This window comes from Sycon ciliatum, chromosome 4, assembly GCF_964019385.1.
Source record: "Sycon ciliatum chromosome 4, ocSycCili1.1, whole genome shotgun sequence".
Classification (NCBI taxonomy): Eukaryota; Metazoa; Porifera; class Calcarea; order Leucosolenida; family Sycettidae; genus Sycon; species Sycon ciliatum.
This window is the reverse complement of record NC_088646.1, coordinates 42,265,487-42,292,702: the sequence shown is the minus strand read 5'-3', so window position 1 is coordinate 42,292,702 and position 27,216 is coordinate 42,265,487. Positions and strand designations below refer to the sequence as shown.

Sequence of the window (27,216 nt, the reverse complement as noted above, 5' to 3'; positions counted from 1 at the left end):
CTAACCCTAACCCTAACCCTAACCCTAACCCTAACCCTAACCCTAACCCTAACCCTAACCCTAACCCTAACCCTAACCCTAACCCTAACCCTAACCCTAACCCTAACCCTAACCCTAACCCTAACCCTAACCCTAACCCTAACCCTAACCCTAACCCTAACCCTAACCCTAACCCTAACCCTAACCCTAACCCTAACCCTAACCCTAACCCTAACCCTAACCCTAACCCTAACCCTAACCCTAACCCTAACCCTAACCCTAACCCTAACCCTAACCCTAACCCTAACCCTAACCCTAACCCTAACCCTAACCCTAACCCTAACCCTAACCCTAACCCTAACCCTAACCCTAACCCTAACCCTAACCCTAACCCTAACCCTAACCCTAACCCTAACCCTAACCCTAACCCTAACCCTAACCCTAACCCTAACCCTAACCCTAACCCTAACCCTAACCCTAACCCTAACCCTAACCCTAACCCTAACCCTAACCCTAACCCTAACCCTAACCCTAACCCTAACCCTAACCCTAACCCTAACCCTAACCCTAACCCTAACCCTAACCCTAACCCTAACCCTAACCCTAACCCTAACCCTAACCCTAACCCTAACCCTAACCCTAACCCTAACCCTAACCCTAACCCTAACCCTAACCCTAACCCTAACCCTAACCCTAACCCTAACCCTAACCCTAACCCTAACCCTAACCCTAACCCTAACCCTAACCCTAACCCTAACCCTAACCCTAACCCTAACCCTAACCCTAACCCTAACCCTAACCCTAACCCTAACCCTAACCCTAACCCTAACCCTAACCCTAACCCTAACCCTAACCCTAACCCTAACCCTAACCCTAACCCTAACCCTAACCCTAACCCTAACCCTAACCCTAACCCTAACCCTAACCCTAACCCTAACCCTAACCCTAACCCTAACCCTAACCCTAACCCTAACCCTAACCCTAACCCTAACCCTAACCCTAACCCTAACCCTAACCCTAACCCTAACCCTAACCCTAACCCTAACCCTAACCCTAACCCTAACCCTAACCCTAACCCTAACCCTAACCCTAACCCTAACCCTAACCCTAACCCTAACCCTAACCCTAACCCTAACCCTAACCCTAACCCTAACCCTAACCCTAACCCTAACCCTAACCCTAACCCTAACCCTAACCCTAACCCTAACCCTAGCATCAGGATTTTGGCAACCGTACTTTCTAGCATCAGGGTTTTACTTTCTAGCATCAGGATTTACTCTCTTGCATCAGGGTTAGAATGAAAGCCTGGGGTTGACTATTTCTCCTATTGGGTTTGAATCCCTTGATGCCGTACACCGTACAACTGCAAAAATGATTCCAAGATACTGAATGTCCATAAAAATAGAAGGCAATTGCCAAAAGTGCCAATAACTGATGCTAGAAACTAAATCCTGATGCAAGAAAGTAGTGAGAAGTTCATCTCCTGACGGACTGACGGACTGACCTGAGTACATGAGGTGTTTTTCGTGTTTGCGGTCAAGTTGGCTTGTGGCAAAAGTTCCCATGCCTACTGTCTTGCAACAGGGTTTGTATCTTGCACCAGAAATCACTTTCTTGCAATCAAGGTCTGGGGTTGAATGTTTCCCATATCAGGGTTTGTTCGCTTACACTCACCCTAACCCGAACCCTGAACCCTAATGAATACCTAAACCCTTTCCCTGCATCAGAGTATGTTCCTGATATTTGTATCTCTTTTTCTGAAGAGCATTTTTCTATTTTAAGGTATGAACAGTGCAGATTTCACCTCAAGTTGATTTGGGTTTGACGTCGAAAAGTGATTGGATTAATATTCAATCATCTTGGGAAAATAACGTTTTGTAAGTCAACGTTGCAGTCACATACAAGCATGTAAGTCTTTTGAAGGTAATCCTGCTATCTCGTACATATGAACTGAGTAAGGTCATATTATAGAAGTCAAGTTGAGGGTTTTAACTAGTTGAGAAGGAAAATACAGTTCAAGGAACATAAAACTGATGCAGGGAAGTGGTTTTTGTTTATATGTTATGCGTTGTTAACGAACATATTTCAACATCGTCACTCTTAGCGGCATAAATGCCACTATTCAGGCATAGCTGACACATCTGGGACCAGTGTCGCCACCTTAACGGGCACGTTTGCCGCTTTTACGGGCACGTTTGCCGCTTTTACGGGCACGTTTGCCGCTTTTACGGGCACGTTTGCCGCTTTTACGGGCACGTTTGCCGCTTTTACGGGCCCGGTTGCCGCTTTTACGGGCCCGGTTGCCGCTTTTACGGGCACGGTTGCCGCTTTTTACGGGCAAAGAAGGAAACTGAATGAAGAAAGAAGGACACTATCAGTGGTAATTTGAACAGATACATGTACGTTTAGGGAAGCAAGAAATGTAATTTAAAAAAAGAAGAATAAGTGACACACTTGGTCATTTCATAAAACCAATATCAGTCACTCTGCGACTCCACAATGAGCTCTTGGCCGACTCCACAAAACAACTTCCAGCATATCGAGCTGTCTGGATGGCCTGCACTAGCAATATCTGAAAGAAAGGGTCTTTGCAATGGTAGTCATGTAGAAGTGGACTGGTCCGACTGAAAGCACATTTTGGAGTCGTGGTGTGACATAAGTGTGATAGGAATTGAGTTACGAGAGGTGAGGAAGAAAATGAGATCGGCATGCGCAACATTCCTATAGGACAGTAAACTGCCTCAGAAATGTGTGTTGGTCAAAATGACAACAGGAATTACTAACAATTGAAGATCAAATTCAATGAAAGAAGTTTGTGAATTGCAGAACTTAGTAGGGTAATCAGTTGGTTCAGTTCTTATCCTGAAAACTAACACTGTGAAAGTCCGTAAATAAGTACGCACCACTGTATATGGTCACACCCATACCAATCATCAGGCACTGTGTGCACTTTGGGGCTTGAAGTAACTTTTAGACTGAAGTTGAGCATAGCGTATCAGTCACTTTATATTGTGGATGTATAGACAAGGTGTTCATCCTGAAGAGTGTACGCGCTTGCATTTAGTGCAGTGTTATTGGTCTAAATTCAACTGCTGTGGACACTGACAATAAGGTGACAAACGTACAAGTCTTGGGTGCGTACCTATTTGAGGACTTTAACGGTGGACCCATTTTCATGTTCAATCTCCAGATTGCTATTCGATGTGAAAAGGAAGAAATAGTATTACATGTACATGCATCATTGCTCATATCTATGAGCTCAAGGCAAGTCTAATCAGCAGCAAACGTCCACAGTTCAGTAGCATTCAGTAACAGCATCAGCAGCTGCTGCAGAAGGTATTGGCGAATATTGTAGGTCTATCAACTCACAGCGCCGTGCTTCACGAGTGACAACAGAGAAGAACTAACCTCGGATACAACAGCCACTTGTAAATGACAAAGTGAAATTCCTCCAATCAGCCAATGTGCCACATCAGCATGGTGAGTCTGATGCTGGAAAGTAGCAATGACAGACAGACAGGAAAGTACAGAAATAGTTCCAGGTCCGAGTAAGAACTTCAACCAGACAGGCAATGTACAATGTACTGGAGCCTCGCACTATTTCCTAAAAACAAAAATCAGACATCTACCTAACCCTAACCCTAACCCGAACCCTAACCCTAGCCCTAGCCCTAACCCTGGCCCTAGCCCTAGCCCTAACCCCAACCCAAGCCCTAACCCTAGTGCTAACCCTGACCTCAATCCCAACCTTATCCAATGTATCTTAAGACGATCCGAGTTCATGGTGTTTACTTCAGGTTCATATCTGCTTCCCAGTGTGAATACACTAAAAGGATTTTCAAATCATCATTGGCGAACAACTCTCTATGTGCTATACGGCGGTATTTGAGTTGTCCTAGATGGGTCTGAACTCTGAAGCGATGTTAGGTGAGTAGATTACTGAGATCAGACCCACCATAAAGTGGTCAGAGACTAGAATCCCCTTAGGACCCATTCAGACTACACTAACATCCATCAAACCGTGCTTGGTGATAAACAGGGAGCGATATTCACGGTGTGGACCCGAGAAGAGAATTTACCGTACGCAAGCCTAAGCAGCTTTTGCCATATCAACTGCAATATGGCGGGGCAGGTTGAATCTTCATTCCGTAAATCTTTCGCTGCACTGCGCAAAGTTCAAACAAAGTTTCCATCGATTTTGTTGTCATCATTCATTGATTGATTATCGTGATCATATCGGCACCACATGCACAAGTCAGCAGGTCACCAGCATGAACAACCAATTCTATTCTTTAATTCAACATTGAGTTTTTGAGCAATCAGGGTTTGTTTCTCAGCAGTGGCCAGATTTATCCCAGGGGAACTGGTAAACACTTCAACAAATAGATGCATGATCTCTTCATCCCTGTTATAGTTGAACTAGGACTTCGGCATTACAAAATGGACACAGAGTCCATGAAGACAAAGAAAGGAAAACTTTGACGTTTCGTGCAAAAATTACTTGAAACATGCACATGCTGACCGTTTAAAGCGACAGGCTCTACTCTTTTTACTGCTGGGACGGCTGCTTTCAATGCACAGCCACGACAGGAAAAGGTTTCCGCTGGCAAAGTTCCTGTAATGTGACGTCACCAAATCGCCTTGGAAACGTTTCGTTTCCGCCACATGTTATCGGTAGTCTGTAAGCTGCACCCATGTTACCCACACGCCAGACCAAGAACTTATGGATAACTGTGGGTCTCAGCATGGTTGACAATAATCCATGTCCAAGCAGGGCTTGAATCTGGAATCTTCTGTTTCACTACGACGGCCTGAGGTTAGAGCTTCACAAGAAAATAAACATTGGGTTGGTTGCTGCCTTGATTCATCGTAAGAACTTGATCTCGATCAGAAAGAACGAATCTGTATTTTGAGCAAGAACCCTCTAATTGACAAACATCAGGGAGTTGCACCCAAAGCAGGGTTTGCGTACAAATATTGATTCAAGGGAAAGTGAAAATGCAAGAAAATGGGAAAGTTGTAGTTGTAGTTTCTGTTGATAGAAAAGGTTTCCATTTGAAGCCGTCAAAGGCTGTTGAAGGCCGAGGGCTTGCCTCTCGATTCCGAAATTTGATGGATCAATTATTCTCTACTTTATTCGTTTGATTAATCTCATAATTCCCTCCGTAAATATCTTTCTGACTTTGGATAATCTGCCAAATGACTTCCTCCATAATCCACGTTTTGTATGCCGAGCTTGCACTTCCTTCCCGACCATAACCAACTTCTGTTTCTTGTTTTGAGAAATTGTGCCAAACCACTTCCAAACTTATCATCCACCAGTAAGTGACAAGCACTGTCCCTATAATCTCTTTGATATTTGGAGATTGGATCGACTTTCCCCACAATCTACTTGAAGATTGAGAATGGTTCAAGTTTAGTGCGAATCCTGGTTGATAGACACCCTTAGCAAACAACGGTAATGGTACTCATACCTTGATCACCCAAAGAGTGTTGAAGCTGCAGCGTAAACACGTTAAGCGGGGTTCACAGAAGCTTTTTTGCGATGCGACACGCGATGCGACGTGATCTGCGACGGACGCGTGCGATGCGAACTCGCGAGATATCATTCACAGAAGAAGTCGGCGATGCGACAACGCCTTGCTGATTTGGCACGAAGTTCAATGCAGGTGGGTCCGTCACCATGGTATTCGCGCGGTTTGGTACAACTTGTACAAATTTATAGGCAACTCTTGAAACTTTGCTGTGGAAAAGGTCAAAATCGTACGCCAAGTCGCTTGTTCCATCGCAAAAGTTGAGCCAAGCTCAACTTCTGCGATGGCCCAGTTGCGGCAGTTGCGTGGGGTGCGAGATGGCTGCGATTGGGGGGATTTCCCGGTTTCGCGGCTGTCGCATCGCAAAAAAGCTTCAGTGAGTCCCGCTTTATGGGGGCTGATTTTTCGTTTTTGACAATGTTAGGCCAAATATTGCGTTGTGCGTACTCATTTCACCTTGTATCGCGTATATGGTGTCATGAATGGTGTCGGTCGGAGCGTCTGCAATATTGACACAAGGCACCAGGTGGCGAAGCCGGCATTCTGGTTGGCCTAGCATTCTTAATAATTTCTAACCCTAACCCTAACCCTATTTGGGCTGATTTATCGTTGTGACAAACGGTACGTTTTTAGGCCAAATATTGCGTAGTGCGTACTTATTTCACCTTGTATCGCGTATATGGTGCCATGAATGGTTGTACCGCATGAAATAAAAGCTATACTCATGGCAACAGTGTACCAAAATTAACATGCATCTTGCTAAATGTCGAACCCAAATCTCGGTGTTTTCCCCTTTAATACTGTAATACCGTTACAACATAACGTTTTTTGCCAAGGGTGTCCAATGATAAGCACGTTTGCCCGTTCAGAAAAGAATGAAGCATACAAAGTTCATTCTCCTGGAGATTTAGCTACATGAACATAATAACCACAACCTAGCATGTTCAATGTCTAACATGCAATGGTTCTGACTAGGCTTTCCCCAAATCGCCCGACCGAAAAATTCGTCGAAAACGAGACTTGTAGAAAAATCGCTAAGCTTGTCGCCAATTTTGGTGGGTTCCTTTGAGAATCGCCGAAAATCTACCAAATGTTGTAGCAAAGTGCGTTTACGAACGAATGATGTTGCTGCAAGCATGACTGCTCGAGCTCTCTACTTCAGACTTGCAGTACGTGTGTGTTGAGGTCATGTGACTCGTGTCCTTTGACTTCCTCTCCAACAAACATTATTATTATTTATTCATATTTTAATAGGGCATTAGCCATTAGGAAGATTGTTACTAGTACAATACTACACTACAACGTACAGTTGTGTCCAATTCCATCTAGCAGAGCTGTATTTCCAATACCTCTCCAGTTTTTAAGCCAATATGCCAACAATTCTTTTAGCCGATTTTCTAATATATATTCCAATTTTAGTCAGTCAGTTAGTTAGGCAGTCGTGAGTCAGTCAAGTGTCAAGTCAAGTCGGCGGAATAGCACGGGCTCCAGTGTGGGAGCAAACTCATTCCTATTCCAATTTTGCAGCCGATTTTCGAACAATCAGCTGATTTTGCAGCCAAATCTGATGTATTTTTGAGCTTAGCGAAAAGCCGAATAGGCGAAAAAACAGGCCGATTTGGGGAAAGCCTAGTTCTGACCATGCACTAAGCAATGCCTCCCTAATAGAGATACAGTCAAACCTCGTTAGGACCAACTTCAAGGGACCGAACAATTTGTTTGTCTTACCCGGAGTTCTTCGTATCCTGATCTGCCAAAAAAAATTATAGTGCATATTCGAAAGGAAAAGGACATAATGGAAACGAGTTAAGAGTAACTCTCCACCACTGTAACTAGATACTACTTATATACAGTCAGAAAGTGCAACAACTAGGCACAAAACTCCTTTCTACTTTTATTATTGGCTCAATACCCGAGTTTCATAGTGCATATTGATTGTATTTATGTGAAGCCAGTGAAGGTGCATGCTGTGGCAAATGTAAAACATTTTTTTCTTCACAATAACCCAGCAACAGGTAAGTACAATGTGTAATGAATTCATGACAGCATGTCCTCCGCCTGGTAACATGTTTTGCCAGTACACGATGCCTCAACTATCGGACAAAAACTACAGCCAGTGTACCCACAAGGACTGAAAGTTCGTACTACACACTGATTTTGTTCAAATCAAGCTTGAAATTAGTTCATCTTCACGAAAGTTCGCCGTACAGGAGTTCGTCGTCAACGAATTATTTTTATTTGATATGATGCCTGGCCAACCATCGAATTGGCCCTAGTTCGTACTAAAGGAAAGTTTGCCTTATCAGTGTTCGTCCTAACGAGGTTTGACTGTACATCATCATTAATGGTGCTCCACACCACACCAATAATGATTGTGGTTGATTAGAACAAAATCCAGTAATACTAAGAGTACACTAAGAGTACACTAAGAGTACACTAAGAGTACGTACTAAGAGTACACTAAGAGTACACTAAGAGTACATAACCCCAAGAGTGTGTAACTGCCTGTACAACTTCTAGCCAGTTCTGCGACGATCATGTGACATGTTTCAACAGGTTACGCAGGCAAACTGTGAAAAGTGACCACTACATCATAGTAGGGTTTGCGTACAACCCTGTATCTATCATGCATAAGGTGCAAGTAATGTGTATGGATTTGTCACATGATGTGAGGTTCTGCTATTGCAGACCCTTTAGATTGGAGCTGTACTCTCTTGGGGGTAATTTACTCTTGACAATACGAATGCAGAACCTGGTTATTGAACACCGGGATGATAAAGAAATAACCATGCCCGCTAGCGCTGTACAATACAACATTGCCCGTATCCAGCATGGTTCAAAGCAGGGTAAATTAAGTTGTACGTTACCTGAAGTCTTTCTGCCGTCTGTCATTTCGCGGGTCGCCACAATGTCAGCAAAAGAATGTCCAACACCTCCAAACAGCTTCCGCCAATACCTTCAAACAGCTTCCTCCAGTCGACTGCTATTATGCTAGTACATGCAGCATAGCACAGAGGTCAAAGTCTTTACACCAGTTTAGATTTGGAAACGTAGAAAACGTGCCTACGAATGTAGCCGATGGTGTTTCTTGAGGAACGAAACTCGAAAGCAACTACTACCCAAGTAGTCCTGAACGAACAAATCACATCCATGCACGCAACATGTATGCAACTGTTGGCTTGGAAAGAGAAATGCCGAGGAAATGAACTCGAACCATTCACACAGTCGAGTTTTGTCCTACAAATTTCAGCACTGAAAATGATCGCAAGGCGCAAGACTTCATGGGATTCGCACCACAGCGACGTTACTGCATGCAATGTCCATGTTCATGTACTGTAGATGTGAGGGTGTGAACTGCGAAGAGATAAGATGAACTAGAGCTACATGTAAGTCAGTAAGGCCTGTACAGAAATGGCCAGATGCTGCATCTCACATACAACGAAGCCTGAAGTGCGGTAGTGCGAACAGCGCCTCGTGCTCACTCACCTAGGCAAAGAAGTCACAATCATCTGCTACAACAACTAACTATGTTACTTGAACACGGGCGAAGTGACCTGCCAGCACTAGTGAAGGCAGCGGAAGCAGCAGGCGATCACGCTCACACAGCCACCAAAGAGTGTAGTGTTTGAGCCAGGGAGTAGTAAAATACATTACTACTCCCTGGTTTGAGCTGTACATCACTACACGCTGATGCTGACCACAAGCACAACACGCACATGAATACTTGGATACCGGATGCGGTCAGCCTAGAGTACAGCCTACAGCCTACAGCCTGACATGCTACAGCTAGCTATGCCATACCGGCTATGGAGTATAGAGTATGGAGTATGGTCACAAAGCATGGTAGACCAGCTGCAGGTGGAGCGACACACCCAGATAGGAACGGCGTGACTCCGTTGTCTACCCTGTAGCTCATGTCAATGAAATCTGATCATGCAAGTCAGTCTGTTGCACTGTACTCCGGGCGCTGTGCAGCCGCAGCCCTGTGCACTGTGCAGCCGTAGACCTGTGATTACCAGGCTGCTAAGGACGCAAACTATTACTTACTGGACTCATGCGGCGATCGGATTTCATTGAGCAGCATTGTGCTGTAATAGTGTGACATACAATAGTGGTCAGAATGTAACAATAATTTGTAGTTACTTGTTGCGACTCTGACTGGAGATCATCACTCAACAATCCTAGGTGTAAGGGTTTCACGTAAGACTCTAGATAGTTTGGCGTAGGTTTGTAGATAGTTTGGCGTAGGTTTGTAGATAGTTTGGCGTAGGTTTGTAGATAGTTTGGCGTAGGTTTGTAGATAGTTTGGCGTAGGTTTGTAGATAGTTTGGCGTAGGTTTGTAGATAGTTTGGCGTAGGTTTGAAAGCGTATTATCAGTTACAGTATGTAGTTGAAGTATCTGAAGGAAGGGTATGCAGTAAAGGAAGGGTATGGATAACTTCAGCTGATCAGATACCGTCAGGAGATTCAAAGTTTAGTCAGCTGATCAGATACTGTCTGGAGATTCAAAGTTTAGTCATGCCATGTCCACCAAAGTCACCATGGTATACTCACATACTTCGAGTGATTATAATTATTACTTGAAGTATATTCAAAAGTGGATTAACAGGTGAGCAGTGGAAAGTAAGTGTGTACACACTGTGCATGTACGTGTATGCCATCATGTTCAAATACAGTCTCGGTAGGCCTGCAACCATAACTGCAGAACACTTGTCAAGTATTGAGTCAGAAACAAGATACGTTTTAAAGCATTATGTTCTAAGTATGGGACATGCCATTGAATATAAGTACAGGTAAGTGCAAACAAAAATGATCATGATCGGCAGCAGCCAGCTGAGTAAAATGAGTCCATGTATGCAGAACACATGACCATTTTCTTCTTGTTTTTAAACTAGTGTTACATGTAAATTTCTACTGCTAACACCGCGGCGCTTGCCGCTGAGCATGGTGTGCAGAACAAGAACACTACTAGGGGAACAGACACTGTGCACGGGTGTTTGTTCCATCCCATCTGGCACAATACGCCAGCACACTAGCACTTGCTGGTATCAAGCCACAGCTAGGATATTGTATGTAATTACATGCAGGAAACAGCTAGCCAGGATAGTGCATGTAGCGCAAATACTTGCTACTATCAAGCAGCTAGCCAGAATGCAACACGATGCCAATACTGGCAGGTAACAATCATAGAGAGATAAATCTGCTGTAGTGTTTGATATCCCTATTCGGAATATCAACACAGAGCCGAGAACTAGATCAAACCGAGAACAATTTAGCTTGCAACATTGCGGTGAACACTGAACAGGGACTGTTACAGTCCTTTGTCCTTGCAACAGCAATGCCACTTCACCTTTATATGAACACAACACAACATAACACAACACAAATCGTAGATGAAGATGAGTGCACTAATCATGTTCGTATCACTTATAACTTCTGCGATAAATATGCTACATGCATAGTTTTCCAGAAGAGTGAGTTGGAGCAGCTCAAAGAGTGCTCAATGCACCTGGGTGCAGAGCCTTACTATACATGGACATGCACAGATGAGGCAAACTAACACAGTATTGCTGTCACATACAGCGACTGTGTTTTGATTCTCCTTATCTGCGTGTGTCGTTATCAAACCTCTTGCCACACACACACACACGCGCGCGCGCACACGCCCACACACACGCACACTCGCCCGCCCACACTCAGATGCCCACACACTCGCCCGCCCACACTCAGATACCCACACACACGCCCCCCCCCCCCCCCCCCACACACACTCACACGCCATACTCACACGCCATACTCACACGCCCACACTCACACGCCCACACTCACACGCCCACACGCCCACACAAACTATCACCAATAGGCTTACCTGGTCAACAGATAACCAGTCCACTAAAGGCCCAGCGATATGCAATCTTGACGTACAGAAAATGAGGTAATAACAGCATGCAATACCCTGTGATGCATCACCTGTCATGTGATTGCCGGCATGAGCAAATGAGAAAAGTTGAAAGCAGAGACATGAAAGACAACATTCATAACGGCAATGAGTCAATCAGACTGCAAAGAAAGAATTCGTGCAGAGAGACGACTCCGACGTTCTACACCGCATCAATAGGCCCATTCCTATCTCCTTCTTCAAGGTATTTACTCACTCCATCCGCTATAATAATCCCCGGCCCCATATTCTGATGCTCGACACCCCTAACCTTGTGAATATACAGGCTTTAGCTTTCAGCACACTCACATTGGCACCTACCAACTGCAAGAACCATCAGCTACTTGAGTTCTCCTCTGTACAATCTAATCTGTAGTGTCAGTGTGTCTCGTAGTGTCAATGAGTGCTGTGGAGTGAATACAAAATACTTTTGACATGCATTGTGCATTGTTACCAACGCATATGGCCGATTGGTTTGCAGGCCTGCCTGCGAATCATGAGGTCCCGAGTTCAAGACCCGCGCTGGTAGCAGGGAGCGTGTAAAAAGACTTTTTACGCGTGCTGAACTGCGCCGACACCCACGGTCAACTGGGTACTCACAGCTCGGAGTGAGAATAACAAGGATGCAGTTTACAGGGTTATGGGCCGTTACACGCCCGATTGGTTGAGAGACTAACCTCCTCTCCCCTGACTCACTTGTGAGGTCTGCATTCGCCACTAAGGTTAATAGGCATAGTGGTGGCCTGCGGATGCGAAGGCTAGTTTGTGTGTTTCTGAACATTCGAGCGATGCCGACGCGGATCCCGCGAATATTATTATATAATTTGAGCCCCAGCCAGCAGAAACCTGAAAATGTGTAATTTTTTCAAAAATTATTTTTCGCTCGAAATCGATTCTACACTATTAACCATTCAAGTTATCAAGTTTGGTGACAATCTGATAAGCGAAAGCATGGAAAATAGAGTTTGAAGTCACACAGGTCAAGATTCGGTACAGTTGGCGCAGCATCCATGCCCAGTGACTCCATGCAAGTTGATGCTACAGTTTCTGATTGTGATGTGGAACAGGTACATGTTAGTAAATAGAATGCAAGTCAGGCTTGCCCTCTTGATGCTGCAGGCATGAGTAGTTCAGAAGTGTGACGATATTCCGTATACACCACTACCTTCTTTACAACACCAGAGTGCAAAACGATGATTGGTGGCTGGCCTTCCAAATTGTGTTCAGGGACCTCTGTGCTGGCAGTTTGAGCGTTGTCCCAAAGCTTGCCATACTGATAGATGAACTGACCAATACCACTGACATCCACTCCCTTGCACACTTTCACTCAGACCATGATTTCAGCATAATTGCATTTCAATGATATGGGCGAATACTCGCGTTTTGTAGCACGTGAAGATGTTGCCCCAAAGCATTCAGCCAGTTTGACTTTTAGGAATCCCCTTTCTCAGCACAGGCAGCAGCCAGCTTGGCGTCGTCTGGCAAGGTAGAGTACTGATAATACTACGCTCTGTTTTGCGCCGTGAGAAGCCCTCCATGAGTGTCTGCAACATCATTGTTGTCGATGTAGAAATACGGATCGCTCAGCGGGTCGACATTCAGCTTCTCCTCGCAGTCGCTATTACTCCAGCACTGACTAGCGTCGCCACCAGTATCCAGTGTCGATTTTATGAGGGCTCTTCGTTGCTATGAATATGAGACTCACCACTGCTGGACAAACTCAGCGAGATCGCCACCAAAGAAATAATTCCGATCGCGAACTAACTTTCAGCGTCGCTTCGTACAGGGAGTCTCACGCTGACAACTCTGGACCTAAGTCCTTGTCGCGACACCTGTCGCCATCGCTGTGTCTAAACTCAACCTCCGTTTGACGAGCTCTCACCTAGGGCTAAAATCAATTGACCAGACTCATTTGAAGACATTTGAAACTCCTTTGACAACAAAGACACCCACTCGATCGAAAAGGAATCTTCAAAGCCAGCTCACTGCGCGTCCCAAACTTTGACGTCACATTTTGATGATTGATATCAAGTACACAAGTGCTGGTTTTCGCAGGCCGGGGCTCATTTATTATTGTGCATTGTTCAATTCACTGAACAGAGTGACTCAAGATTAAATGCAACTTGGCATTTTTGTTCGTTTCTTTCTTGCAGGTGAATGTACAGTGCACTGGTGGACATGCAGTACACAGGTGAATGTACAGTGCATTGCTGATGTACAGTATACAGGTGGATGTACAGTACACGGGTGGATGTATAATACACAGGTACTGAGGTTTTCAGGAGCAGAACAACTTACCTGTAATGTTGCATGTAAATGTTGCACATCACTTAGAATGTGATTGCTTGTGAAGGAGAATCTGTGCAGGCGTAAGCATCAGCTCCTTGTTACAATCAGGGCAGTAGTAGGATCGTTCAAGTCCAGTCAATGGCCGATCCACTAGCTCAGCTGACTCAGCAGCGTCACCAACCAGAGCCTTGGCATCTAGTACAAATACGGTGCATACACACACACACACACGCACACGCACGCACGCACGCACGCACGCACACACACACACGCACATGCATATCAACAGTAATGGCATGATCAGCAAAACGTCAGGCCACTATTCTGAGAGGCTAGCACAGCTACGTACAGTAGTACGTTAGATCTGTATTGCAAGTATCAATCCAGGGCTCATGAAGCCAAAGGATGTGTCCTAGCCAAATGAGTTTTCCCTAGTTTTCCCTAGTTTTCCCTAGTTTTCCCTAGTTTTCCCTAGTTTTCCCTAGTTTTCCCTAGTTTTCCCTAGTTGGAGGAGTTGCGTATGTGTACACGTATACACTTCTTTATATTCAACACTACTACTAGTACTACGATGGCTGGACTCTACCTCACCTCTCCTTTATATTCAACACTACTACTAGTACTACGATGGCTGGACTCTACCTCACCTCTTCTTTATATTCAACACTACTACTACTACTACGATGGCTGGACTCTACCTCACCTCTCCTTTATATTCAACACTACTACTACTACTACGATGGCTGGACTCTACCTCACCTCTCCTTTATATTCAACACTAGTACTAGTAGTACGATGGCTGGACTCTACCTCACCTCTCCTTTATATTCAACACTACTACTAGTAGTACGATGGCTGGACTCTACCTCACCTCTCCTTTATATTCAACACTAGTACTAGTAGTACGATGGCTGGACTCTACCTCACCTCTCCTTTATATTCAACACTAGTACTATGGCTGGACTCCACCTCACCTCTCACAGAATTGTGCTTGTGTAGTCACGTTTACTGTCTTATGTACTCTATCATGCTCAATGGGCAGCCATACTGTTTTATTTCTCATGTACAATGAGTTGCACAATTGACTGCCAGAATACTCTCCAGCACAGCTCATGTCAGCACCGAAGCACACATCCAGCTGCTTTTGGTATAGCTCCTCCAAAACAAGACAAACACGTATTCAGCTGCCTTTGGTTAAACCCCTCCAACACAAGACAAACACGTATTCAGCTGCCTTTGGTTAAACCCCTCCAACACAAGACAAACACGTATTCAGCTGCCTTTGGTTAAACCCCTCCAACACAAGACAAACACGTATTCAGCTGCCTTTGGTTAAACCCCTCCAACACAAGACAAACACGTATTCAGCTGCCTTTGGGTAAACCCCTCCAACACAAGACAAACACGTATTCAGCTGCCTTTGGTTAAACCCCTCCAACACAAGACAAACACGTATTCAGCTGCCTTTGGTTAAACCCCTCCAACACAAGACAAACACGTATTCAGCTGCCTTTGGTTAACCCCTCCAAACACAAGACAAACACGTATTCAGCTGCCTTTGGTTAAACCCCTCCAACACAAGACAAACACGTATTCAGCTGCCTTTGGTTAAACCCCTCCAACACAAGACAAACACGTATTCAGCTGCCTTTGGTTAAACCCCTCCAACACAAGACAAACACGTATTCAGCTGCCTTTGGTTAAACCCCTCCAACACAAGACAAACACGTATTCAGCTGCCTTTGGTTAAACCCCTCCAACACAAGACAAACACGTATTCAGCTGCCTTTGGGTAAACCCCTCCAACACAAGACAAACACGTATTCAGCTGCCTTTGGTTAAACCCCTCCAACACAAGACAAACACGTATTCAGCTGCCTTTGGTTAAACCCCTCCAACACAAGACAAACACGTATTCAGCTGCCTTTGGTTAAACCCCTCCAACACAAGACAAACACGTATTCAGCTGCCTTTGGTTAAACCCCTCCAACACAAGACAAACACGTATTCAGCTGCCTTTGGTTAAACCCCTCCAACACAAGACAAACACGTATTCAGCTGCCTTTGGTTAAACCTCTCCAAAACAAGACAAACACGTATTCAGCTGCCTTTGGTTAAACCCCTCCAACACAAGACAAACACGTATTCAGCTGCCTTTGGTTAAACCCCTCCAACACAAGACAAACACGTATTCAGCTGCCTTTGGTTAAACCCCTCCAACACAAGACAAACACGTATTCAGCTGCCTTTGGTTAAACCCCTCCAAAACAAGACAAACACGTATTCAGCTGCCTTTGGTTAAACCCCTCCAACACAAGACAAACACGTATTCAGCTGCCTTTGGTTAACCCTTTGTGTACCAGCCCCATCTCGAACCGTACCATATGGTACGGTTCGCAGCACTCCAATCAAGCTCGCCGTTCCCCGCCGCCGTAGCTCTGATCGACCCGCGGTTTTTTGCGCTTGACAGCTGAGATCCCACTGAAAATTTTGATGTATGATATGGGTAGGTTGCCATTTGAAAGTATGGAGAACGAACGCGTTCAAAAGTATGCTTTTCAGCGCAAACAATTGTCGCTGTTTCGATCGTGTTCTCGCTCAGTTTCTCTGCTTGTAGAGAAGATGTAGCTTGTTCTAGGTCATGTCGACGTCTTCTAGACGTGGTGGACGATTGGAGAGATCGGCTGTGGCGATATCATCGCGGAATGCGACTCAAAATTGAAAATTTGTATCGCTGATCCCATCGCAGTATTCGCTCTCAAAACAGGAGCGAGAGGGAGGGCAGCGATGGCCTAAAATCGTCAAGGCAGGCGTAATTCACCAGCCAGCGATTGCTTCTTGTCTTCTCTTTCACTTACCTGACGCTGGATGTGAGTAGATGAAGAAAAATATAGATTTCGAATCTGAGACAAGAATTCAAAATTTTGAACCAATTGTTTTACCTCAAATGTGTGAAAATATGACCATTTCCCTGGTATGTTGTTACTCTTCATGCACTGAGACAACGCCTATGAGGTTTTTTGTCCCTATGTTCCCAGTACACGAGCACAAACTAATTCTCAGTCTATTTGTTTGTGATACCCTGGTTGGTCAGAAATATGCACAATTGGCGCGTATCTTTGGTATTCCAACTACGGCCTTCATATACTACTGCATGCTGTACCAATATCCATGCTTACCTGGGTGCAGTGATACATATGGAGTCAGGAAAACACAACTTGCATATACAAAAGTAGTCTAGATTTCATACCATGGTTGCTTCTTTGGCTGCGATAGCCCCTTACATACATTAGATGGCTGGTACATAAAGGGCTAAACCCCTCCAACACAAGACAAACACGTATTCAGCTGCCTTTGGTTAAACCCCTCCAACACAAGACAAACACGTATTCAGCTGCCTTTGGTTAAACCCCTCCAACACAAGACAAACACGTATTCAGCTGCCTTTGGTTAAACCCCTCCAACACAAGACAAACACGTATTCAGCTGCCTTTGGTTAAACCCCTCCAACACAAGACAAACACGTATTCAGCTGCCTTTGGGTAAACCCCTCCAACACAAGACAAACACGTATTCAGCTGCCTTTGGTTAAACCCCTCCAAAACAAGACAAACACGTATTCAGCTGCCTTTGGTTAAACCCCTCCAACACAAGACAAACACGTATTCAGCTGCCTTTGGTTAACCCCTCCAAACACAAGACAAACACGTATTCAGCTGCCTTTGGTTAAACCCCTCCAACACAAGACAAACACGTATTCAGCTGCCTTTGGTTAAACCCCTCCAACACAAGACAAACACGTATTCAGCTGCCTTTGGTTAAACCCCTCCAACACAAGACAAACACGTATTCAGCTGCCTTTGGTTAAACCCCTCCAACACAAGACAAACACGTATTCAGCTGCCTTTGGTTAAACCCCTCCAACACAAGACAAACACGTATTCAGCTGCCTTTGGGTAAACCCCTCCAACACAAGACAAACACGTATTCAGCTGCCTTTGGTTAAACCCCTCCAACACAAGACAAACACGTATTCAGCTGCCTTTGGTTAAACCCCTCCAACACAAGACAAACACGTATTCAGCTGCCTTTGGTTAAACCCCTCCAACACAAGACAAACACGTATTCAGCTGCCTTTGGTTAAACCCCTCCAACACAAGACAAACACGTATTCAGCTGCCTTTGGTTAAACCCCTCCAACACAAGACAAACACGTATTCAGCTGCCTTTGGTTAAACCCCTCCAACACAAGACAAACACGTATTCAGCTGCCTTTGGTTAAACCCCTCCAACACAAGACAAACACGTATTCAGCTGCCTTTGGGTAAACCCCTCCAACACAAGACAAACACGTATTCAGCTGCCTTTGGTTAAACCCCTCCAACACAAGACAAACACGTATTCAGCTGCCTTTGGTTAACCCTTTCAGTGCCAAGGGGGTCAGAAAAATTCAAATTTTTCTGAGTTGAGCTGAACTCAAATTTTTCATAGCTCAGCTGTATATCCACGGATCTTTACAAACGATGGCTCTCTGGAAAGATATCATGGCCAGGCAGACAGCTGTGAAGAGAATATGCAGCGAAAATAGTCTTCCTCGCGAGGGCGCCTGAGCGAAGTCCGTTTTCTGCATTTTCGTAGCATCCGCACTTTCTCACGCGCGCGATCGATCGCAGTGCAGTCAACTTTCAACGCACGGAATTCGGACAAAGTTGGCCTGAAAGCCGCTGAAAATCTCGATGTTTTGATACCCAATACGCATGGGTTGCCGCGAAAGAAATAGAGAAACCCGCGATGCGCATACGTCATGTTTTCTACGGGCGACAATTGTTTGTCCGAGCGCGCGCGCTTCAAGCTTCGCCCTGGCGATATCTATCCTCACGGACACAAAACGATGTGATGAGTCGATAGCCAAGGTCTTCCTGAACACGTAGAGTGGTCGTTTGTAACTCTTCTGTGTGTAGAAGTGGAGATACGAATTTATTTGTACACACATACTCATGTTGGGCGACTAAAGTCGCCCGTGGCACTGAGAGGGTTAAACCCCTCCAACACAAGACAAACACGTATTCAGCTGCCTTTGGTTAAACCCCTCCAACACAAGACAAACACGTATTCAGCTGCCTTTGGTTAAACCCCTCCAACACAAGACAAACACGTATTCAGCTGCCTTTGGTTAAACCCCTCCAACACAAGACAAACACGTATTCAGCTGCCTTTGGTTAAACCTCTCCAAAACAAGACAAACACGTATTCAGCTGCCTTTGGTTAAACCCCTCCAACACAAGACAAACACGTATTCAGCTGCCTTTGGTTAAACCCCTCCAACACAAGACAAACACGTATTCAGCTGCCTTTGGTTAAACCCCTCCAACACAAGACAAACACGTATTCAGCTGCCTTTGGTTAAACCCCTCCAACACAAGACAAACACGTATTCAGCTGCCTTTGGTTAAACCCCTCCAACACAAGACAAACACGTATTCAGCTGCCTTTGGTTAACCCTTTGTGTACCAGCCCCATCTCGAACCGTACCATATGGTACGGTTCGCTGCACTCCAATCAAGCTCGCCGTTCCCCGCCGCCGTAGCTCTGATCGACCCGCGGGTTTTTGCGCTTGACAGCTGAGATCCCACTGAAAATTTTGATGTATGATATGGGTAGGTTGCCATTTGAAAGTATGGAGAACGAACGCGTTCAAAAGTATGCTTTTCAGCGCAAACAATTGTCGCTGTTTCGATCGTGTTCTCGCTCAGTTTCTCTGCTTGTAGAGAAGATGTAGCTTGTTCTAGGTCATGTCGACGTCTTCTAGACGTGGTGGACGATTGGAGAGATCGGCTGTGGCGATATCATCGCGGAATGCGACTCAAAATTGAAAATTTGTATCGCTGATCCCATCGCAGTATTCGCTCTCAAAACAGGAGCGAGAGGGAGGGCAGCGATGGCCTAAAATCGTCAAGGCAGGCGTAATTCACCAGCCAGCGATTGCTTCTTGTCTTCTCTTTCACTTACCTGACGCTGGATGTGAGTAGATGAAGAAAAATATAGATTTCGAATCTGAGACAAGAATTCAAAATTTTGAACCAATTGTTTTACCTCAAATGTGTGAAAATATGACCATTTCCCTGGTATGTTGTTACTCTTCATGCACTGAGACAACGCCTATGAGGTTTTTTGTCCCTATGTTCCCAGTACACGAGCACAAACTAATTCTCAGTCTATTTGTTTGTGATACCCTGGTTGGTCAGAAATATGCACAATTGGCGCGTATCTTTGGTATTCCAACTACGGCCTTCATATACTACTGCATGCTGTACCAATATCCATGCTTACCTGGGTGCAGTGATACATATGGAGTCAGGAAAACACAACTTGCATATACAAAAGTAGTCTAGATTTCATACCATGGTTGCTTCTTTGGCTGCGATAGCCCCTTACATACATTAGATGGCTGGTACATAAAGGGCTAAACCCCTCCAACACAAGACAAACACGTATTCAGCTGCCTTTGGTTAAACCCCTCCAACACAAGACAAACACGTATTCAGCTGCCTTTGGTTAAACCCCTCCAACACAAGACAAACACGTATTCAGCTGCCTTTGGTTAAACCCCTCCAAAACAAGACAAACACGTATTCAGCTGCCTTTAGTTAAACCCCTCCAACACAAGACAAACACGTATTCAGCTGCCTTTAGTTAAACCCCTCCAACACAAGACAAACACGTATTCAGCTGCCTTTGGTTAAACCCCTCCAACACAAGACAAACACGTATTCAGCTGCCTTTGGTTAAACCCCTCCAACACAAGACAAACACGTATTCAGCTGCCTTTGGTTAAACCCCTCCAACACAAGACAGCTGTTCACGCAGATAGTGCAAAGCTGGATATGCTGTTGCAAGTGTTGCAAGTGTTGCAAGTGTTGCAAGTGGGGTACGGGTCGAGCTATCTTTGATAATCAGGTGTTGAACCATAATGCTTGTTACAACTCAGTTCACTTTATCCCCACTTCATGCGGGAAACATGACTGGAAGGAGCGTTGACACATTATGAGAAACGTGTTCTTGAATGGTAACATGCCTCCTTTATTTCCCTTGGTTTCCGCACTCTTTGGAGCGTTCTTCAAGCGGCTTGGTTACTCTCAGGGCATGTTCGATTGGTTGGATCTGGATCCGGATCAATCAGATCCACTCAATACGTGCACGTTCGTTTCAACGAATTCGCATCCAGATCCAACGGATTTTGGATCCGACCAACACTACCCCGGGAGCAGGGTTCACCCGGAGCAGGGTTCACTGGATCCACCAGATCCTTTTTTGCCAAAAAAAGTACTCTGTACGTGATATGTGGATGAATGGCGGGAATAAAAGAGATGATGCGGAAATCGTTGCTTTCTCTCATGGAAACCCTCAAAATCACTAAAATCCCAGATTCGATCAAGGGCAGCGTTTGATTGGACCTTGGTGGATCCAAAGGACCCACTCAATAGACTGGATCCGGATCCAACCAATCCAACATACCCTCAGACATGCTCTCTTGCTAACTGTATGTAGGACAATGATGGTGAAAACAACAATACCATATGTCACATACCTTTGCTGCTATGAGCGGGATCTGATTCTTTCTCCACATTGCACATCTCCTCATGTGCAAGACGGTCTGCTGGCGTGACCAACAAAGCTGTATCACAACTTGGGCATTTCCAAAATCGTATCAAAGCGCCACCATAGTCATCAGATGTTGTTGCCTGCAAACTGGAACCACAGCATGAACAACAAAAGAACAAAAGAAGACAACAATTCAACTACTAGCAGTCTTCAGGGTGCTGAGTCAAATGTAGGGCTGAATGTAGGGCTGAATGTAGGGCTGAATGTAGGGCTGAATGTAGGGCTGAATGTACGGCTGAATGTAGGGCTGAATGTAGGGCTGAATGTACGGCTGAATGTACGGCTGAATGTAGGGCTGAATGTAGGGCTGAATGTAGGGCTGAATGTACGGCTGAATGTACGGCTGAATGTACACTGAATGTAGGGCTGAATGTAGGGCTGAATGTAGGGCTGAATGTAGGGCTGAATGTAGGGCTGAATGTAGGGCTGAATGTACGGCTGAATGTACGGCTGAATGTACGGCTGAATGTAGGGCTGAATGTACGGCTGAATGTACGGCTGAATGTACGGCTGAATGTACGGCTGAATGTACGGCTGAATGTACGGCTGAATGTAGGGCTGAATGTAGGGCTGAATGTACGGCTGAATGTACGGCTGAATGTACGGCTGAATGTACGGCTGAATGTACGGCTGAATGTACGGCTGAATGTACGGCTGAATGTAGGGCTGAATGTACGGCTGAATGTACGGCTGAATGTACGGCTGAATGTACGGCTGAATGTAGGGCTGAATGTACGGCTGAAACAAAGGCTCAGAGAAGCGAATCAATGTTCTTTTCCGAATACATTTGAAACGAAGAATATGTCTAATATTCAAAATCATACAGTATCCACTGAAGGGGGGTATGAATTCCTTATGGGATGCTGTGTCACTGCACTCGAGCTACAGGTACTGCAGATTATTGCAGTCAACTTCGCTAATAACGACTGTGGATATAACGACAATTCGCGAATAACGACAGAATGTCTATGCCCAGGGCAAAGTTCCATCCAACTGTAATACATAATGAGACTTCGGGTATAACGACACTTCGCGAATAAGGACACTTTTTTTGATGCCCCGTCGAGTGTCGTTATAAGCGAAGTTGACTGAACCTGTATGGTGCACTGCACAGGCACGATGATCAGATGAGTTATGTATGTATCGGTAATATTTTCAGTATAGGACGGCGTATGGGACTGCGTTCAATTAGAAATATAGGCCGAGCGCCATATCCCGGCCTCCTCGGGCCCAGACCATTTGACTCAGTATCCAGAAGACTACGGATTCTGGGAGCTTCACATTCCACCCTTCTGTAAGAACGAAGTGGCGCTTTCAGTGACATTTCCCACACAAATCCCTAACTACAGTCCATTCAGAAAAAGAAGGGCTTCTAAGCTTTTGGGCATAAATGGGTCAAACTTTGAGTTATTTTAGAATTGTTTTCTGCCTTCCCCTTTGGAATCCTCTTCCAATTATGTTTCTGAAGTTTTTTTGTCCAAAAAGCAAGCCATAGCAAGAATAGGATTTCAACCAGGTTCTGCCCCAAAAGCACTGAATTGGGAAAAACCATCAAAATCCAGGCCGTTTGACTCCGCCTGTGCGGTTCGAACCCCAGTTCAGGTACCCTTTTTGGACCCTTTTTCAAATTTCAAAGTTCGCAGCACTGCACTGTGTACGATGAAATCACGAAAAATCGCCAAATACGGGAGGTCGCAAGAGCCAGGGCCCATCTTTTTATGAATGGACTGTAGTATGGCGCAGTCACCCAGTTTCAGCAGAAGTGTGCGGGGTTCGATTGGGAATATATGAAGAAGGGAGTGTCTCTGCTTCCTCCAACCAAGACCATTCGACTGAGCACCCTGAAGACTACAGGTAATGCAATCTTGATTTTTAGACCATATGTGTAATGTACTTCAACTACACCATAGCTTTGTGGTATAGCATCGCTGGCCATAAACGAGGATCCCTCATTCAAGACTTGGTGGTGACGGTCATTTTTGTCTTCAAACTTTTACCATTTTTCTAAGAAAAAGGCAAACAATATAGGTTTTGCTCAACGTGAAACGTAAAGAAATCATGTAGAGAACAGGTATTTCGGTTAGAGTCTACAGCTTCGCATGTTAAGTCCAGATTTCTACGTGGTCATGAGGTTCTCTACGTGGTGGCACGTGCAGAGAAAATGCATACAAGCTCATATGGATCTGCAGCGTATCATTCAAATTAGGGAGAAAGCTGACACACTTGGAGCGGGAAATTCCCAGTACACAATCCACATGATTTTAGCATTAACGTAGAGCCAAAGAACAGGTTCCTCATACATTACGGGAACGAGTAGAGTGAACAAGCAATTCTTTGCATCCTGCTCCCGTAACGTAGAGCAGAGAATCTTGAATAGCCAATACATACCAGTTGAAAGTCAAATAATCATTGACAATCACACCTCCTTTGCTTGCATGACTCGGTAAACCTGAAACAGTATCTGTGAAATCATGAGGCCAAACACCCACACACACATGTACGCGCGCACGCATGCACGCCCATGCACATGCACACGCACGCACACACACACGCACACACGCACGCACGCACGCACACACACCGCGTAGAATCGGCAGCACTAACAATTATGCATGTAGATGTTTAGAACTTTGGATATTGCATCATTGCAAAAGCATCATAAGAGGCCAATTAGCCTCAGCAGAAGTACGGTGGTGGCAGGTAACACTAGACCAACACAGCACTCCACCACACCAACACAGCACTCCACCACACCAACACAGCACTCCACCACACCAACACAGCACTCCACCACACCAACACAGCACTCCACTACACCAACACAGCACAGCACTCCACCACACCAACACAGCACTCCACTACACCCACACAGCACTCCACCACACCAACACAGCACTCCACTACACCAACACAGCACTCCACCACACCAACACAGCACTCCACCACACCAACACAGCACTCCACCACACCAACACAGCACTCCACCACACCAACACAGCACTCCATCACACCAACACAGCACTCCACCACACCAACACAGCACTTCACCACACCAACACAGCACTCCACCACACCAACACAGCACTCCACCACACCAACACAGCACTCTACCACACCAACACAGCACTCCACCACACCAACACAGCACTCCACCACACCAACACAGCATTCCACCACACCAACACAGCATTCCACCACACCAACACAGCACTCCACCACACCAGCACAGCACTCCAACACACCAACACAGCACTCCACTACACCAACACAGCACTCCACTACACCAACACAGCACTCCACCACACCAACACAGCACTCCAACACACCAACACAGCACTCCACCACACCAACACAGCACTCCACCACACCAACACAGCACTCCACTACACCAACACAGCACTCCACTACACCAACACAGCACTTCACTACACCAACACAGCACTTCACCACACCAACACAGCACTCTACCACACCAACACAGCACTCCATTACACCAACACACCACTTCACCACACCAACACAGCACTCCACTATACCAACACAGCACTCCACCACACCAACACAGCACTCCACCACACCAAAATAGCACTCCACCACACCAACACAGCACTCCACCACACCAACACAGCACTCCACTACACCAACACAGCACTCCACCACACCCACACAGCATTCACCCACACCAACACAGCACTCCACCACACCAACACAGCACTCCACCACACCAACACAGCACTCTACCACACCAACACAGCACTCCACCACACCAACACAGCACTCCACCACACCAACACAGCACTCCACCACACCAACACAGCACTCCACTACACCAACACAGCACTCTACCACACCAACACACCACTCCACCACACCAACACAGCATTCCACTACACCAACACAGCACTCCACTACACCAACACAGCACTCCACTACACCAACACAGCACTCCACCACACCAACACAGCACTCCACCACACCAACACAGCACTCCACCACACCAACACAGCACTCCACTACACCAACACAGCACTCCACTACACCAACACAGCACTCCACCACACCAACACAGCATTCACCCACACCAACACAGCACTCCACCACACCAACACAGCACTCTACCACACCAACACAGCACTCCACCACACCAACACAGCACTCCACCACACCAACACAGCACTCCACCACACCAACACAGCACTCCACCACACCAACACAGCACTCCACCACACCAACACAGCACTCCACCACACCAACACAGCACTCCACCACACCAACACAGCACTCCACTACACCAACACAGCACTCCACTACACCAACACAGCACTCCACTACACCAACACAGCACTCCACTACACCAACACAGCACTCCACTACACCAACACAGCACTCCACCACACCAACACAGCACTCCACTACACCAACACAGCACTCCACTACACCAACCAGTGGCGTGCACCGAGTCTTGAAAGGGGGGTTTCTAGAGTTGGTAATATTTTTCTGTAGACCCACTGTATAAGTATGTATTTGTGCACATGTGCATGCACATCCCCGAACATCCCGTCGGAGATAACGGCGAGGGCTAGGGAGGAGACTGGGGGGGGGGGGGGGACTCAAGATCAGGGGTGCAGGGCACCAATGAACACTGGTGCTGATGAGATGCGGGGCTCGTCCGACTGCTATCATCAGATCATGCCAGCACAAACGCGTCTGAGAGGGCACCAGGTACGGGGGTAGAAAGGATAGAAATAAGAGTAATGAGGAATGGAGGGCTAGGGAGGGGACGATGTTACATGGAAATGTTGGTAGATCTACATGTACATGTATAACCGGTAGCAGGAAAAAACGGGTACGGGTTATCAGCAGCACTTCAAAAAGTATTTGCAAAGACGGTGCAAATTTAAAATGTACTCATATGCACTGTACATGTTTGTCATATTGAACCCGTAAAAGTTTGATAGGCCTAGCCGCCCAGGCTACATGTATACACTACAGTCTATAAGTATAACACTATGTGTATGGTACTTCACGAATCTACTCCATGCAGGCATGTTTGTTTCATCAAAACACAGCTTATATTCAACGTATCTTTCTTTCTGTTCTTATGACGAAGTTTTCGGCATGTATTGGCAATGTCCTACATGATTTCAATAAAGAGCTATGGACCTTGCTTCGATGGAAGCTCGCGGGAGAAAAGCGAAGCCCCGAGCCCTTGAGTCGCGGCCGGAGCTGCGCTTCGTTCTGAAGCAGCGCAAGTGGATCATGGACGCACATTTTACGTCTTCCAGTCGACAACGTTTTTGACGAACATCTATGCTGCGCACATGAGCGAGAACGAAAGGCTGTCATCTTGATTTGAGTCAACAGTTTGGAAGGAGATATCGTCAATCATATCCTTGAACTGACTTGCATCGCGCGTGCTTGACTCAAATTTCGAGACAAACGGATTTCTTGAACGTCATCGCCAATCCAGGAGCGAACCAGAGCTAGAGATCGATCTCTCTGTGGCTACTCTCCACTGAAGAAAGAGAGAATATTGTATTTCGAACTGCATGCAAAGCAACTCTCTCTCACTTCGAAATAAGGACATAGTCACTGTACTGTAAACTGCCCGTCGATCGACGCGTATGCAGGATAACCAATCCAGTACGAGCGTAGGCACGCTTTTCCTATGGCAAGATTGCCCGAAAAAAGGTGGTTTCCAGACACCAAAAAACTCATACGGTGCACGCGCCTGCCAACACAGCACTCCACCACACCAACCTCAACGTACCGTATTATCTCTAATATAAGCACAGTCTCCAATAATAGAACAC

General features: G+C 45.8%; 1 protein-coding gene across 4 annotated transcripts in view; it reads right to left on the bottom strand.

Annotated features, from left to right (window-relative positions):
* Positions 1-2,334: 2,334 nt before the first annotated feature.
* Positions 2,335-27,216, bottom strand: part of LOC135816236 (probable ATP-dependent RNA helicase DHX34) — a gene marked incomplete at its 5' end in the record, with an annotated part of 109,924 nt that continues 85,042 nt past the window's right edge. The window contains 6 exon segments of one of the 4 annotated variants that reach the window (XM_065329646.1): positions 2,335-3,471; positions 8,381-8,504; positions 11,384-11,484; positions 13,751-13,936; positions 21,330-21,490; positions 23,792-23,864. In XM_065329646.1, coding sequence (XP_065185718.1) covers positions 13,779-13,936; positions 21,330-21,490; positions 23,792-23,864 — 392 coding nt within the window. 4 annotated transcript variants of the gene reach the window in all.